The sequence below is a fragment of the Schistocerca americana genome, chromosome 8 (assembly GCF_021461395.2).
Source record: "Schistocerca americana isolate TAMUIC-IGC-003095 chromosome 8, iqSchAmer2.1, whole genome shotgun sequence".
In the NCBI taxonomy this organism is placed as follows: Eukaryota; Metazoa; Arthropoda; class Insecta; order Orthoptera; family Acrididae; genus Schistocerca; species Schistocerca americana.
The window spans coordinates 62,275,283-62,292,255 of NC_060126.1; the positions used below are offsets into that span (position 1 = coordinate 62,275,283).

At 47.1% G+C, this 16,973-nt stretch overlaps 1 protein-coding gene across 1 annotated transcript in view; it reads right to left on the minus strand.

The window, feature by feature from the left end:
- LOC124545529 (diacylglycerol lipase-alpha) overlaps window positions 1-16,973 on the minus strand; it is a 454,063-nt gene that overhangs the window by 330,832 nt on the left and 106,258 nt on the right. Inside the window, exon 5 of the mRNA XM_047124477.1 lies at window positions 14,618-14,795. Within this exon, the coding sequence (XP_046980433.1) occupies window positions 14,618-14,795 (178 nt within the window). The remainder of the gene's footprint in view (window positions 1-14,617; window positions 14,796-16,973) is intronic.

Consider the following 16,973-nt stretch of genomic DNA (forward strand, 5'->3'; position numbering starts at 1 on the left):
GCTCCTGTGCAGCGGCAGCCACCTGTTTTTGCTCCAGGCGACGTTGTATTCTATCGCACCTATCGAGGTTCACGGCGTTGGCTCGCAGGGCGCATTCTTCGCTGCCTCGGCCGCGCTATATATTTGGTATTGGGGGCCTCTGGTGAGGTGCGTCGGCATCTCAATCAGCTGCGCCTCTGTCGTCGCACGGGTTCTGCCGCTCGCCGTCTGCTTTCAGCGACGGTGCCGTCCGGTCAGCGCCCTGGGGACCCATCTACTGGCTCGCCTCATCCCCAGGTGTTACCGACGCTGCCTTCCATTTTGCCCCATGGCGACGCGCCGCCGCCGCCGCCTGTTCTCCCGCCGGCGACGCCCGCAGTGGACGCTTCGCTGCAGCCGCCAGGCGCCTCCCTGGGTCACGCGCCGCCGATCGCTTCCCGTGACCAGCTGTCCTCCGACTTGGAAGTCTTGCCAGCTCCGGACCAGATGTCGTCTTCGCCCGTCGGGTACCCCTACGCGATGGAGGTCGAATCTTCGGCCCCTCCTGTCTCTTTATGGGCGCATACACTGCATGTTGACGTGCACCCTGGACTAGGTTTTCAGGCGTTTCCTAGCTCCCCTCGGACCGAATGGCCAGGTGCGGGTGGCACAGCCTCGCCTGTTGTTAGGCTCCCCACCTCGTCGCATACGTCAACATGGGGTCCTCCCCACGGCGGGCGGAAGCCTTATAACACAACCGTTCGCCGATTTGCGAGGAGGAATGTGGTGTCACCGCCAGACACCACACTTGCTAGGTGGTAGCCTTTAAATCGGCCGCGGTCCATTAGTATACGCCGGACCCGCGTGTCGCCACTGTCAGTGATAGCAGACCGAGCGCCACCACACGGCAGGTCTAGAGAGCTTACTAGCACTCGCCCCAGTTGTACAGCCGACTTTGCTAGCGACGCTACACTGACAAATACGCTCTCATTTGCCGAGACGATAGTTAGCATAGCCTTCAGCTACATTTGCTACGACCTAGCAAGGCGCCGTATTCAATTGATATTGAGATTCTATTAATGTATCATCAAGAGCGATGTTCTACAAATGTGGATTAAAGTTAAGTATTCCAGAAGCTACGTACTTTTCTTTATAGCATTCATTACGTATCCTGTTTCAGACCTCACGCCAGCCTGCGTGAGTTTAAGCGCGTGCCTTTCGGCTTCCTCTCATTGTGTCTAGGCTGTCTTGTCTAAACACAACAATTTTACTCATTATTTTACACGATTTCGTGAAGGGTGGCCACGGACCCCCTAGAAAGAGCCGGCGGACCCCTAAGGGGTCCGCGGACCACACGTTGGGAATCCCTGCTGTATTGGAATCCGGAATAAAGTCAACCTGCTGTCTGGAAAAAAAGTGTTGAATTACTTGTTGAACGTCTTTCGGACATTTTTTCGTTTTGTGGAATGTAAACTTTTACATCTTTGGACATTGAAAGCGAGGTGCAAATTTTGAAGCGGTATGAAATCGTATGACGACATGGCTGAATATCTGTGCAGATTTTTTTGCGGACAGGAATTGACTACAGATAACTGCATCACCTGCGAGAAGTCTGCAAGGTCATTAGCATACAGCACGAACAGTGAGGGTCGTAAAACACTTCCCCGGGGAACCCCCGATGTTACCTGTACATTCGTCAGTGTTTCATGCGCTAATAGACCAGGGAGTAGCCCCCAAAAGTACCACAGTGCTAAGTAACCTTCACAATGGTTTGTGGAGTGTGGACGTAGATGCCTGGGAGGGGATCGATCCCCGGCCCTTACGCGAGTCTAGCGCGGCCAGGCTCTACCCGGTCGGCTGCGGCTGCAGTGCCTTAACCCCTGCCCGAGTCCACTTTTCGCTTCAGCGTGGGGACTTTTCTGCTATCTGGGCCGCATTAGTGCTATTAGCGCCCACACCACGGCGCGTGCGCAGCTGCGCCAGATTTAATGCCCCGCCTGCGGACACAATGGCCGAGCCGTACTTCCTGTCTGCCGTGAATAGCCGCCCCCCCCCCCCTCTTCGCCACCCCTCCCCACTCCCTCCCCCGCGACTAAAGCCGCGAGTCGTCGCTGCTTCAGCCACCATTAGGGGCACTTCCGCGATGTGGCCGCTTCCGCACAGAAAAGTGCTCCCCGGTCTGTCAGTCTTCTTCCTACTTCCGCCGTGTCGGCGTTTTCAACTTTGCCCTCATTTCCTTATATCCCGCCATTCCGCCACAATGTGTCGCGAGCGGGTCTGTGGCGAAGTTCAATGTCTGGCAGTAAAATCACAGTACGAGAAGGCCAAGACGGTTTCCGCATGCTTCTTCTTTCGTGAGCTGTCTAACACAGGGGCTGGTATCCGAAAGCTCCCGAAACATTAGTGATAGTCGCATAACTACAGTACTACATCGATCTTATTCCGCACCATTACCTTCAAAGTAAGCAGCTTGGGAGTGAGCGCACCGACACCAAAGTTTCTGTAATACGTCCTCCAAGTCTGTCGCTGCTGCACCCGAATACCTTCCACTCTATCAAATCATCTTTCATTCAACTTCATTATCATTTTTTAGGAAGAGGAAGAAGTCACACCCAGTTAAGTACGTTGACTACAGTGGATAGGGAACAACTGCCACCCCCGTTTTAGGCAAACAATCTTGAGTAACTTAGGCAGCATGTTGTCGTGTATTGTCATGGTGGAGTGCTGAATGGTTGGTACGCCACTTCTATGGCCTCTCTCAAAACATTTAACAAACCTGTCAATTTTTTAAAAATTTTTTAATTATGTGTATAGATACAATAACAATAACAATAATTACGCGTGCCTCAGTGTGATCAATTTGACTACATAGTTGGAGGAATCGAAGAAAAGTTGGGACGAAAGCAGACGTTAAGCAAAGGAGGTAAGAAGATGGAAATGACCCATGATTAATCACTGCCTCATGTAATTTGAAACCAGCGGAATTTATCACCAATGAGCTAAGCGTGTTATAATGGTGCCTGAGCGTCTCTGAATATGGGAACGACGGCGAAAGAATTATAAATTACTATAAGGAGAATAATGAAGGAATCGCGTTGTGTTTTCCAAAACAGATCTCAAAATACTTGCTAGGAGTCTCATCCAGTATTTAAGCTACCCATTGGCTTAGACCAACAAAAAGATTAAGAAAACCGAAACGAAAAAAACCCACTAAATATGAACATACGTGAGAAATATAATCGATTCTTAAATTTTAAAATAATGAAAAATATCCCAAATGTGTCCGCTAAGAAATGAAATGAGCTAAACTAATGAGAGAAAGACACTGTAAGGAACTGGGATTTCGGGAAATGGAAAGGAGGGAGGGAGGGAGGGAGGGAGGGAGGGAGGGAGGGAGGGAGGGAGGGAGGGAGAGAGAGAGGGGGGAGGGATGGAGGGGGGGGGGGGGGAAGAGAGAGAAGTATGTTGGTCATACAATGTCCTCTTTTACAACAAATGTGTTTACTCGAATGATTGAAAGAGAAGCAATGTTGATGAAAGTGGTTAGCAGTAGCGCCTGCGTTAAGACCGATTTGTTCTCAACATCAAAAGCTAACGTATATTGCTGCGAGCAGTAAGATAATACCTGGAATTTCTGAATGAGACAATACAACACGCTGCAAACTCGAAACAGGCGGAGGGACACCGATGAGTGAAGCTTAACTTAGGGCCACTTTCAAGCAGTCACTTAACGTTAGCCGATACGGCAGAGAGTATAAAAGCTCGAAGGGATTGTGGGCTGGTTGCCAAAGTTCGCTTTGGGGAACGTCAATACTGCGAGCGGTCTCGGGCTGCCGGGAACTCTGCCAGTGTATTACGGGCAGTGCAATCAGCGTACGTTACAGTCGCGAGAGGCTTAACTGCGTCTTTCTGCATTACGGGACACCCACGTATCAAACAGTTCTTAAAGCGTCTCCAGCTGCTATCGACATTCCAACTCAATCAGTCAACACCTCTTCTTTACTCACCATTATCTACATATCAACACAATCAGTAAACAGCTCTTCTTTACATTAGTATCATTTCTTTCTGAACCCCTAACACCGTTTCTTTTTGCACATTACATTGTAAGAAATCAGTCCCATCTGTTACACGAAGTATTTTCCTTTCATGTCCAAACATGATTCAACGCGTCTGTGGTGCTATCAGTGGTTGATCCATGTTTAGGCTCTAGCACAGTGGTTCCCACGCTTTCTGAGACCATTAGGCCCGAGTGCAGTCGGACATTAGCTGGTAAGCCCGCCCTCCCATACGCCACCTTTTGGGTAGCAAAATAACTGATGACTGTCGAAGTAGGGAGGATATAAAATGGCTATGGCTAGGAAAGTGCTTCTGAAGAAGAGAAACTGGTTAACATCGAGTATAGATTTAAGAGTCAGAAAGTCCTTTCTGAAAGTATACTACTGGCCATTAAAATTGCTACACCACGAATATGACGTTCTACACACGCGAAATTTAACCGACAGGAAGAAGATGCTGTGATATGCAAATGATTAGCTTTTCAGACCATTCACACAAGGTTGGCGCCTGTGGCGATACCTACAACGTGCTGACATGAGAAAAGTTTCCAACCGATTTCTCATACACAAACAGCAGTTGACCGGCGTTGTCTGGTGAAACGTTGTTGTGATGCCTCGTGTAAGGAGGAGAAATGCGTACCATCACGTTTCCGACTTTGAAAAAGGTCGGATTGTAGCCTACCGCGATTGCCGTTTATTGTATCGCGACATTGCTGCTCACGTTGGTCGAGATCCAATGACTGTTAGCAGAATATGGAAGCGGTGGTTTCAGGAGGGTAATACGGAACGCCGTGCTCGATCCCAACGGCCTCGTATCACTAGCAGTCGAGATGATGGGCATCTTATCCGCATGGCTGTAACGGATCGTGTAGCCACGTCTCGATCCTTGAATCAACAGATGGGGACGTTTGCAAGACAACAACCATCTGCACGAACAGTACGACAACGTTTGTAGCAGCATGGACTATCAACTCGGAGACCGTGGCTACGGTTACCCCTGAGCGCCTGCGATGGTGTACTCAACGACTAATCTGGGTGTACGAATGACAAAACGTCATTTTTTCGGATGAATCCAGGTTCTGTTTACAGCATCATGATGGTCGCATCCATGTATGGCGACATCACGGTGGACGCACATTGGAAGCGTGTATTCGTCATCGCCATACTGGCGTTTCACACGGCGTGATGGTATGGGGTGCCATTGGTTATACGTCTCGGTCACCTCTTTCTCGCATTGACGGCACTTTGAACAGTGGACGATACATTTCAGATGTGTTAAAACCCGTGGCTCTACCCTTCATTCGATTCCTGCGAAACCCTACATTTCAGCAGGATACTGCACGACCGCATGTTGAAGGTACTGTACGGGCCTTTCTGGATGCAGAAAATGTTCGACTACTGCCCTGGCCAGCATATTCTCCAGATCTCTCACCAACTTAAAACGTCTGGTCAATGGTGGCCGAGCCACTGGCTCGTCACAATACGCCAGTCACTACTCTTGATGAACTATGGCATCGTGTTGAAGCTGCATGGGCAGCTGTACCTGTACACGCCATCCAAGCTCTGTTTGACTCAATGCCCAGGCGTATCAAGGCCGTTATTACGGCCAGAGGTGGTTGTTCTGGGTACTGATTTCTCCGGTTCTATGCACCCAAATTGCGTGAAAATGTAATCACATGTCAGTTCTAGTATAATATATTTGTCCAATGAATACTCGTTTATCATCTGCATTTCTTCTTGGTATAGCAATTTTAGTGGCCAGTGATGTATTTGTATGGAGTGAAGTCATGTATGGAAGTGAAACATGGACAATAAACTGTTTAAACATGAAGAGAATAAAAGCTTTTGAAATTTGATACTATAAAAAATGCTGAAAATTTGATGGATAGATCACGTAACTCATGAGGAGTTGGGGAGAAAAGAAATTTGTGGCACAAAATGACTAGAAGAAGAGATCAGTTGATGTATGATGGAATGCATTCTGAGATATCAAGGGATCACCAGTTTAGCACTGGAGAGAAGTGTGGGGAGGCTGGGGAGGGGTTATTGTGGAGGGAGACGAAGAGATGAATACAGTAAGCAGATTCAGAAGGTTGTAAGTTACGGTAGTTATGCGAAGGTGAAGAGACTTGTACAGGATAGAGCAGCACGGAAAGTTGCATGAAACTTGTCTGCGGACTGAAGAACACCACGACAACAAGTGTCCCGTTGTCAGCATTAGAGCAGACTCTCAGCGCTATTTACGCGACACGTGTTACTCACAAAAGCTCTCTGAGAGTGGAAAACTAGCTTTACATTTGATTACGGAATGGGACCTGAATTAAAAGTTGTTACACAAGATATTTTAGAGCGTTAGGGCCTTTTCCTTCTTTTTAATTGGTGGCAGCTTAGAACAAACTTGCGCGCATAGAGCGACGTATAAAGACTACGTGGCTTCACGGGTTCTGCCGAGTAGCTGTTGTCATTTTACTCTCAACGTTTCGGCGACCGACTCAGCTATCTTCTTCAGGTGCTGCGAATTGTGCTGTTATGTGTACTCGCTGCCTGGACTTCAGTCAGTCTATGACCTAGTGTTGATCTCATTGTGCTATTTACAGCTGGTTCTGGGTTCCACTCTGGACGCCCACTACGCCCTTTGGTGCTCTTTTATTTCTTAGGGTATGTTGGAAACCTAATACATCGGGAAAGAGATTCGAGTTTAAACAAGGTTTGGGGTCCGGCACATAATTTATTACGATCTCGCGGGCCACCTAATCCAGCAGAGATGGAAAACACTGAGAGCATAGGTATTTCCATGAAATTTGTGAGGTAGGAGACGAGGTACTGGCGGAAGTAAAGCTGTGGAGATGGCTCGTGAGTCGTGCTTGGTCAACTCAGTCGGTAGAACTCTTGAGCCGCGAAAGGCAAAGGTCCTGCGTTCAAGTTTGGGTCCTGCAAAAAGTTTTAACCTGCCAGGATGTTTCATATCAGCGCATACTCCGCTGCAGAATGAAAATTTCATTCCAGATGTTTAAGTATTATGCGTAACCTCTATACCCGTAGCTTTAGCATTTTTTTCGACTTATTGAGCGTAGCGCAGCTGCTAAGGTTTACAGGTATGACGCAGGTTGTACATGTTCAAACCCTGCCCGCATACTTTCTTTTTGCCTTCAGTTTAATCGTACAGATTATCATTAAATAGTATATCATTAAATAGTATTTCATAGATAACTATTTTCACCGTATTAATTTCATAAATAAATCAATCATTACAGTAAGCTTTCTTCAAATGTGTATTGCTCGCTATCTCTTGCATCGCCTACCGTGTTGGCACATAATTCCGGATGGTATTTGAGGAATGAGGAAGGAGTGCTTTCGTCTGCATGTGGAATCGTTCCTCAGATACTAATACTTCGTCCACCGTTGCGAGCTCGTCAGACCTGTCCAAATATTTCGAATTTTAGATACGAACCACAAACGGGGCACATTTTGGAGAAAAGTGTGATTTAATGATTGGTTTCTTAATGCAATTACTACTCGAAAATGACTATCTGTGAATAATTTTGCACGGCACATGCTGTTTAAGAGTATTCTGTGTGATGAAACTAAAAGAAAAGTAAAGGACACGTGCGGGATTTGAACTAGTACCACCAACATAGTAGGTGTCAACTTAGCCGTCGGGCTGCGCAGGAAAAATCAACATCGATTTTCTCGTAAACTCCCTGGTGTCGAATAAAAAGCTGCTAGTCAATAAGAAAAGGCGCTCTACAACATACTGCTGACTTGTCAAACTCTGTGATTAACAGGTCTGGTTATTTTTTAGTGCAACTGACGCAGATCTCGTTTCGAACTTTGCGTCGTGACCCGTTTCCGTGTCTTCAGTCGCCAGCCGCCCGAGCCTGCCGTGTGTTGTGTCCATACCCCGTGTGCGGCTTTACACGGTTTTCGGATTTCCTGCTTCTGCCACTAGCACGGCGAGGTTTCGTTACCTCTTGCTGGCTTCTGCTTTCCAGCTTGCTGCCGAGCCACTGACAGTCCGTACAGCGTCGTTTGACGGCCTTCTCACGCCTGTGTAGACACTGAAGTACGTCTGGAAGAACAACAACAATCAGCTCGGACTGAAAAAAGTTGGAAATGTGTGGTAAGGTCTTATGGGACCGAACTGCTGAGGTCATCGGTCCCTAAGCTTACTCACAACTTAATCTAACTTAAACTAACTTACGCTAAGGACGACACACTCACCCATGCCCGAGGGAGGACTCGAACCTCAGTTGGGGGGAGGGAGTGGGGAGGGGGAGCCGAACGGGCCGTGCAAGGCGCCCCAGACCGCGCAGCTGCAAGACAGGGATACAGTCTTTCGCGTATACTATTCAATATACTCGGAGAGGAAGCTGAGTAGCTCCGTGGTGTAGTGGTTATGATAACTAAACTGCTGCTAGGAGAGTCGTGAGTTCAAAACTCACTTGGACTGTACAATTCCAATTTCTATATTCGGTTCGAGTACATTCTACAAGTATCCACAAATGTCAAGAATCATCGTACGGGAATGATCTGTAACTATATATACCGTATGTGTTGTGGCCGGAGGCAGTTCGCTCCGCGCTCTTGTATGTGCAACTGCTGAATAAACCTTTGTTAAGTGAAGTTAGTGTTCGTCATTCATCTCATTACATCTTCTTCTACGTGACATTATTCTGGTGGAGGCGCTGGGTATTGGACCATACGATAGCGCACATTATCGACGACACAGTGGCTCCCATCAGGCCACGACAGAGCCGCCGTTTACGTGGCGAGAAACCCGAGTTCGAGCCATATTCAACAGATCGCAATCTATCGGAGGCAGAAGAAGAAGAGGACGTTACGATGAAAGCAACTGTGTGCCACCACATGAGACATCCTTCCGGGTTCTCTGGTGACGATGTCCAAGATCCAAGCAAGTGGCTGAAGGTATATCAGCGTATAGCCAATTTTAACAAATGGGATGACACCGTGTATTTGGCTAACGTATTTTTCTACTTGGAGGGCACTGCCAAGCAATGGTATGAGAACAACGAGGAGAAGTTGACAAGCTGCGAAGTATTCCAGGCGGATCTGCGTAAGTATTTCGGCGACACATAACGACAGAAGAGCAAGGCTGAAAATAAATTAAAGTGCAGGACACAGCGTCCAGGAGAAACTACAGCATCCTACATTCAAGACGTCTTGGAGCTGTGTAAAATAGTGGATCCTAGAATTAAGGAGGAAGATAAGGTTGCACGTCTCATGAAGGGAGTTGCTGAGGACATGTATCATGCCCTACTCCTGAAGGAGGTTTCGACAGCAGACGACTTCATAAAATGCTGCCAGTATATCGAGACAATACATCAAAAAAGAATTACACGCAAGAAGTTTGAACGGATTCCAAACGTCGTATCGTTGTCTGTGATGGAGGAAGGAACGGATCTCACAAGCGTTCATCGTCAGATAGTGAGAGAGGAAGTTCAGAAGGCACTTGGATTGCACGGCGAGCAAAAAACCGAGACGCTTCAAGAGGTTATAAGGGAGGAAGTGGAACAGACATTGAACCCAATCTCACGTCCTTCATTTACCTTTAAAACGGTGAAAAAGTCGAGACCCAGGCGAAGTTACGTTCCTACAATGCCGCATGAGGAACCTGTTTATGCACCAAGGAAGACTGATGTCTGGAGGACCCAGGATAACCAACCAGTATGTTCCCACCGGGGACGACCGGGACATGTGGTGCGCTTCTGTCGAGAAAGGTGGCGAATATATGATGACGCCCGCGCCAGAAGACAGCAGACCGATCTTAGCCGAGGCCAACTCCGGGACGACGAAGATGAACAAGGAGATGTGGGTGCAGGACGACGCAGGTCACCATCGAAGCTAGTCGAGAGGACGCTCCCCAACACGCCGATCAAGGTCTCCATCGCCGTTTAGAAGCTCCAACCGATGACCTAGCCGACGCAACTTGGAAAACTAAAGGTTGCGACTTTCCTTGGAGGTACGGCCGCCGAAGAGAAAAGTGCTCCGCCATCCTTCACTACAATAATGATAGGAGACGACGTCGATTTCCTCATGGATGGCCGACCAGCCTTGTGGACTCTGGAACATCATGTCCAGTCATTTCGGATAAGTACCGTCGCCAGTTGCAGAAAACAGTAGTCGTCGACACCAAAACATCTCTGCTGAAAGTGGATAATGGGAAATATGTAAAACCTGCAGGAAGATGTGTGGGTATAAGTGGCCATACAACGCCCTTAGAATTAATCGTCTTACAAGAGTGTAGTAATGACGTCATTGTTGGATGGGACTTTTTGAAAGCTTCTCAGATAATGATAGATTGTGGTCGCTCGAAAGTTATGCTAGCCGAGATGAGAAAATGCACATCCGAGTTTGTGGAGACTATGCGTGCTGGATGAAATGATCATTGCTGCAGTCTGCGCTAGAAAAGTAACTTTCACGTGTCATGCCATGCATCAACCCATGGATCTTGTAGTGGAATGTAAGAGTATCATGAGCACTACATCACGGTGACTGTGCTGCTCAGCTTCTGCGACAATATATACATCAAAGAAGCAATGACAGAAATAAAACAAATGTTCAAGAATATAAATGGAATTCAAGGTGAACGAATAACAATGTTAAAGGTACGCTGAAGAAAGGAACATATGGAAAATACTGACAAGAAGAGGATTTACGATTTTAGGACATGTGTGAAGACATCAGGGAATAACTTCCATGGTTCTAGAGAAAGTTGCGGAGGCTAAAAATTGCAGGGGTAGACAGAGATTGATTCACTGTGGCCTTTATGCAGGCAGTTATTCGGCTTGGGACATTGTTGTATGTTCCCCTGAGGGATATCATGCAAAATTCTGTCCAATTGACGCGTCAAAATCTGGAGACGGTTGGAGGATCCAGTCCAAAGTGCTTCAAACTTTCTCAGTTGGGGACAGATCCGGAGACCTTGCTGGCCAAGGTAGTGTTTCGCAACCGCGAAGACAAGCAGTAGAAACTCTCATCGTGTACTGAGGGCGGGGGGAAGAGGTAGTGGGGGGGGGGGGGGGGGCGCTTATCGTCCTGAAAAGCCTAGGATGGCTTGTCATGGGGGGTTACAAGATATAAGATCGTAGACGTACTGCTGTGCTGTAAGCGTCCTGTGGATGACAACCAAATTTCATTCCAGTTAATCACTAATAGTCGTCGAGCCGTCAGACTGGACCATCTCTCCGCTGTCAGTGGTGTCTCCAGACGCGTCTTCGGTGGTCATTGGGGCTCAGTTCGAAGCGGGAATCGTAACTGAAGAGAATTCAACCCCGTCAATGTGATTCCAGGCCGAACAATTATCTGGAGCAGCCCGGGACAGCAGTGGAATCCCAATATGACTATCGCCCGCCATTCGACCCGACAACCAGGACTGATCGTATGGGATGCCGTTCGTTGTCATCGCTACACCCTTACAGCACATCGGTACGTCGATGATATTCCAGGCTCCGTTTTGTTGCCCTTCGTGGCAAGCCACCCTTGGCTTGCATTTCGGCAAGATAACTCCCGCCCGCACATGGCGAGACTTTCTACTGCTTGCGAAGAGTTCTCGGGCTTCCAGCCGGGTGGCGGTGTCTTCAAACAGCGACGTTTCGACGAGTGACATACTCATCATCTTCTGACGAAGTGCCGAGACTTTGCGGATGCCGGTCCCTTTATACCTGCGGTGTGCCCCCCACCACCTGGCCGCGGGAGGCTGGGTCCAGAGGAGCCGGCGGGCGAGGTGGAGGGGGAAGCGGGTGCGCCGTTCGTGTCTCCGTCAGAGCATTCTGATTGCGTCTCGTGAGCTGGACGGTTCTTGTTGCGTTCCTGGCGTATTGCGGCTAATGCTGGATTCCAGGCCGCGCTCAGTTGATAGCCTTCGTCCCTGTTCACAAGGTTCTCGTGGACCCGTATTTCTATTGATTCTTTAATGACGCTATCCCAATAGCTCCCGGCTTCGAAAACACCAGGGTGCTATGCCGAGCCGGGAGCTATTGGGATAGCGTCATTAAAGAATCAATAGAAATACGGGTCCACGAGAACCTTGTGAACAGGGACGAAGGCTATCAACTGAGCGCGGCCTGGAATCCAGCATTAGCCGCAATACGCCAGGAACGCAACAAGAACCGTCCAGCTCACGAGACGCAATCAGAATGCTCTGACGGAGACACGAACGGCGCACCCGCTTCCCCCTCCACCTCGCCCGCCGGCTCCTCTGGACCCAGCCTCCCGCGGCCAGGTGGTGGGGGGCACACCGCAGGTATAAAGGGACCGGCATCCGCAAAGTCTCGGCACTTCGCCAGAAGATGATGAGTATGTCACTCGTCGAAACGTCGCTGTTTGAAGACACCGCCACCCGGCTGGAAGCCCGAGAACTCTTCGCCAGCTGTATACGCCGGGAAAGCATACACTCACATTTCTACTGCTTGTTTACGTGCTTCTCAAACACTACCTTGGCCAGAAAGATCGCCCGATCCCTGGCCAGCTGAGAACGTTTCGAGCATTATGGGAAAGCCTTCAAACCATCTTCGAATTTTGACGATCTAATGCCCGAACTGTACAGAATTTGGCACGATATCCCTCAGGAAGGCATCCAATAACTGTGTGAATCAATGCCAAGCCGAGTAACTGCTTGCACAAGGGTCAGAGGTGGACCAACACATTATTGACTTACTCAATCTCTAAAGCTGTGTCTTAAATAAATCATCCATATTTTCTGAAATTATAATCATTTCTTTGTCTGTACATGTACATCATATCTACCGATCTTTCCCCATTCGATAATTTCTTCCTACGTCGGTTTTCGTATGTGTTAAGTGTATTTGGATAAATATAGGAATAAAAGTATTTAGCTTAGAAAAAAATGTATGATATATTGAGTTAACAAACTATAGGATAAATAGAACAATTGTTCAGACAAGAAAAATGAACTGAGAAAAATACAATAAACTTTAGCGACAAGTTTCGAAGCATGACGGAACAAGTAATACGTCTAAAATAAGTATGATATTACTAGTGAGAGACTAAACTGGTAAAGGAAACAACTGTAATTTATTGTACAACGTAAATTTAAAGGGCAAGTATAATAACTGAAATAAAGACAATACATGCATATGAATTACAAGTTAGTCTGGGTGACTTTGTTTGAAGTATCTGCAGTTAAAAGTGGTGAGTATGGGATCTGTGTCTGATATTTCAGGGTAGTTTGGGCAAATAGCTATATGGTAACATTATCATTATTTAAAGATGTTTCATATTTCTCTCTTTGTTGATAATGTGTAGGACTCCATTTTGAGCTTTTTAGCTGTGCTTTTTATTTATCAGAGTCTGCAAAGGCAAAGTCTACTTTTCTGATTCTCCAACTTCTATGTTGTTCCTTCAGCGGGTGGATGTTGCGCCGCCACAAAAGCCTACATAGAATTCCCCACAATTACAAGTGATTTTGTATACACTACTCTTTTCGAAAGCTGATGTACTATCCTTAGCATTGGGAAAATATGTGAAGTAGTGTTGTGCACGTAAAATGATGTTTTCAAATTCATAAATTTAAGCTTTCTAGCCACAGTCTGAGAAGGATTTTGTAAATATGGATCTGAGCAGCAGTTACTGAGATTCTGAGGTCGTGGTTAGAGCACAAGGTAAAGAAGAGCAGAGACCTGTTGATATTGTTTCTTATACAGCATGGAATCCAACAAGGCAGTAGTGCAATCATTACTTCATGCTTTTTTTTAGTTCATTTAATTCAGATTAGAATATTTCGTTACTCGTGAAGATGAACATTACCTGCCATATCACTGAAGGGAGGGCAGCGTGTTTTATCTTACAAGTATGAATAAAGTAATGGATATCTTCTGGTTAGGCCTAAGTAATTTCATAGTTACTCCCAAACTCCACTGTGGATTCGATGTCGTGCTCAAGATTCAAATATTTAATGAATTTTGAAGTTGTCTGGCAACATCTGTCCTTAAACGCAATATATCATCAACGTACTTTACCAGCGATCAACCTTGGAAGAGAGGACATTACTTAGTCATAATGAGTGAAATATTCTACAAGTAACCAACAGCACAGTCAGTTGACATGTTGTTTTATGTACTTCTTCGTAACACTTGATGCCATAACAGGGTATTTACTGAGAGGCACAGCACAAAGCCTGTGCCCAGCTCTGCCTCTGTTGCGGTTGATTCGAATATCCCAGCTGACACTGTGCAGTCTACCCTCACCCAACTCTGCCTCCAGCTGTGGCTGGTTAGAATGCCCCAGCTGCACTGGACAGTCCAGCTTTGCTTACCACTGCCTCCAGTTGAGGCTGACGCTGGACAGACCAGCTAGACCCACCTTTACCTCCATTTGCAGCTGGTCAGAATGCCCCAGCTGACGCTGGACAGACCAGCTAGACCCACCTCTACCTCCATTTGCAGCTGGTCAGAATGCCCCAGCTGACGCTGGACAGACCAGCTAGACCCACCTCTACCTCCATTTGCAGCTGGTCAGAATTCCCCAGCTGACGCTGGACAGTCCAGCCTCATCCACATCTGTCTCCATTTGTGGGTAGTTAGACTGCATCACGTGACACTGTACACTCCAGGCTGACCCACCTCTGCCTCCAGTTGCGGCTGGTGCTGGTGGAGCGGCGGTAGGGCCTCCTGGAGTCTGCGTCCCTGGTACTGCGCTGGTACTCCTTCATCTTGACCCAGGAGCGGCCCGCCGCATCGAACGTGCACCACACGGTCATCAGGATGCTGAGGACGACGCACCAGTTGCAGATCACCAGACCTGTGGGCAGATCCAGGGCAAACCTTACAGCCAACATCACACTGAGCACTGTCATCAGACTAGACTAGTCATACAAGGCTATGGGAATATGCCAAAACTTGTCCAAAAGGTTAAATTCCCAGTTTCGATACAACTGACGGGTCAACATATTGTGACCACTGATCACCAAAAGATTGAATGCCACCTAACGACGTTGTGGGCGTATGATATGGTAAAGTAAAGTATATAAGAGCATCGGAGATGAATAGTGACTAATGATAGTGTTGATATGGGCCACCCATGTGGAAATCCACTGAAATGAGTAACTTTGACAAAAGGCAGATTATTATGGTCCAGTGCCTCGGTACAAACATCTCAGAAACAGCGGCGCTGATCAGCTGTTTGTATGCTACTGTCGTGAGCCTTTATGGAGAGTAGTTAAAGAGAGACCACGAGTAGGTTATAATGTGTCGGATGTCCACACCTCATCACAGTATGTGGAGATCGGGTGTTCCCTCGTTCTGTAAAGCAACATAGGTAAGATGTGTGGCGTATCTGACGCAGACACAAGAGTTTCAGAGCATACTATTCAGCACACACTGTTGCACACGTGGCACCATAGCAGATGACTGCTATGTGCTCCCATGTTGACTCAACGACAATATTTATCACGGTTCCAGTGGACACAGAATCATGGAGATTGGGCTGTGAAGAATTGGAAACATCTCATCTAGTCGGATGAATCAAGTTTCTTGTACCCTCCATTGATGTTATGTCCGGATATGTCATCATTCAGGCGAACATTGTTCAAAACATCCGCCATCCTACAGATGAACTTCAGTGGCACCTGTGGTAGTAATCAAAGGCACCATGACGGATGTGAACTATCCGAATATTATTGCCAACTATCTACATCCCCTCATGCTTGATTTCTTCCAGACGGTGATAACATCTTCCAACAGGAGACAATAAAGCTCCAGTTTTTTCAGGAGCATGGTAGTTAACTCTCGTTGCTGTGAAGGTCATCAAATTAGACTGAACCGAACACGTATGGGACGCTGTCTGCAACAGCTTCACTCCCGCAAACCAACAGCACAAAATTTATGGTAACTGCGTGGCCTGTGCTTAGACCTGTGGTGTCCCATACCTCCGAAGAACTACCAAGGACTTGTCGAACCCAATCTCTGCTGGTCTGCGTTTCATAGGTGGACCAGCATTCTTAAATAGATAGTCATACGATTTTACCTCATCAATCTATTTCACTAGATGAGTTTGAGAGCGCGTGGTGCCTTAAGAACTAAAATTGATAAGAAGTATATAAAATTTAATGTGCCTCAGTATGACCTATAACAATTAACCTTGAAAATTTCAGATCTGCAGACGTTAATGAATGTGTTACATTATTTTCATACGCTCTATTTCTCATCGTTATCTGGCATAATCAAAGCTGAGCAAAACGTGTTTTGAAAGCTAAATTTTTTGAGCTGTGCAATCCTGGGCCAACATTTGACTACGTAAATGTAGGTAACATGTCACACAAAAACTGGGCGATAGGTCCGACATTTAAAAGCCTAGGACTCAACCAAAGGGCTTCTCTTCTCCCAAATTTGACACATTATCCAGCACCACGCCAACTGGACTGCAGGATTCCTAGCTCATGAGACTGTGTGTTGTGCTGCGTTGCAACCCATGGAGGTTGAAACAGCCCAAATTCCTGGAGAGGACGTCTTTTCGACTGTGAAATTTCATGCTGTTTTCCTTTCTTTTCTAATACAGAAAATAATATTTCGCTTTCTGACTAATGCTTTTCTGTCAATACACCCCTATTGTACGACGGGCGTTCAATAAGTAATGCAACACATTTTTCTCGGCCAATTTTGGTTGAAAAAATGCTAATTTGTTGTGGGACATTATTGAATATTGCCGCTTCAGCCCCTACAGTTTCATTAAGTTCCGACATGTGGTTCAAATGGCTTTGAGCACTATGGGACTTAAATTCTGAGGTCATCAGTCGCCTAGAACTTAGAACTACTTAAACCTAACTAACCTAAGGACATCACACACATCCAAGCCCGAGGCAGGTTTCAAACCTGCGACCGTAGCGGTCGCACGGTTCCGGACTGTAGCGCCTAGAACCGCTCGGCCACTCTGGCCGGCTCCGACAGGTGGTGGTGCTAAGCGTAGTCTTCAAAATGGAGT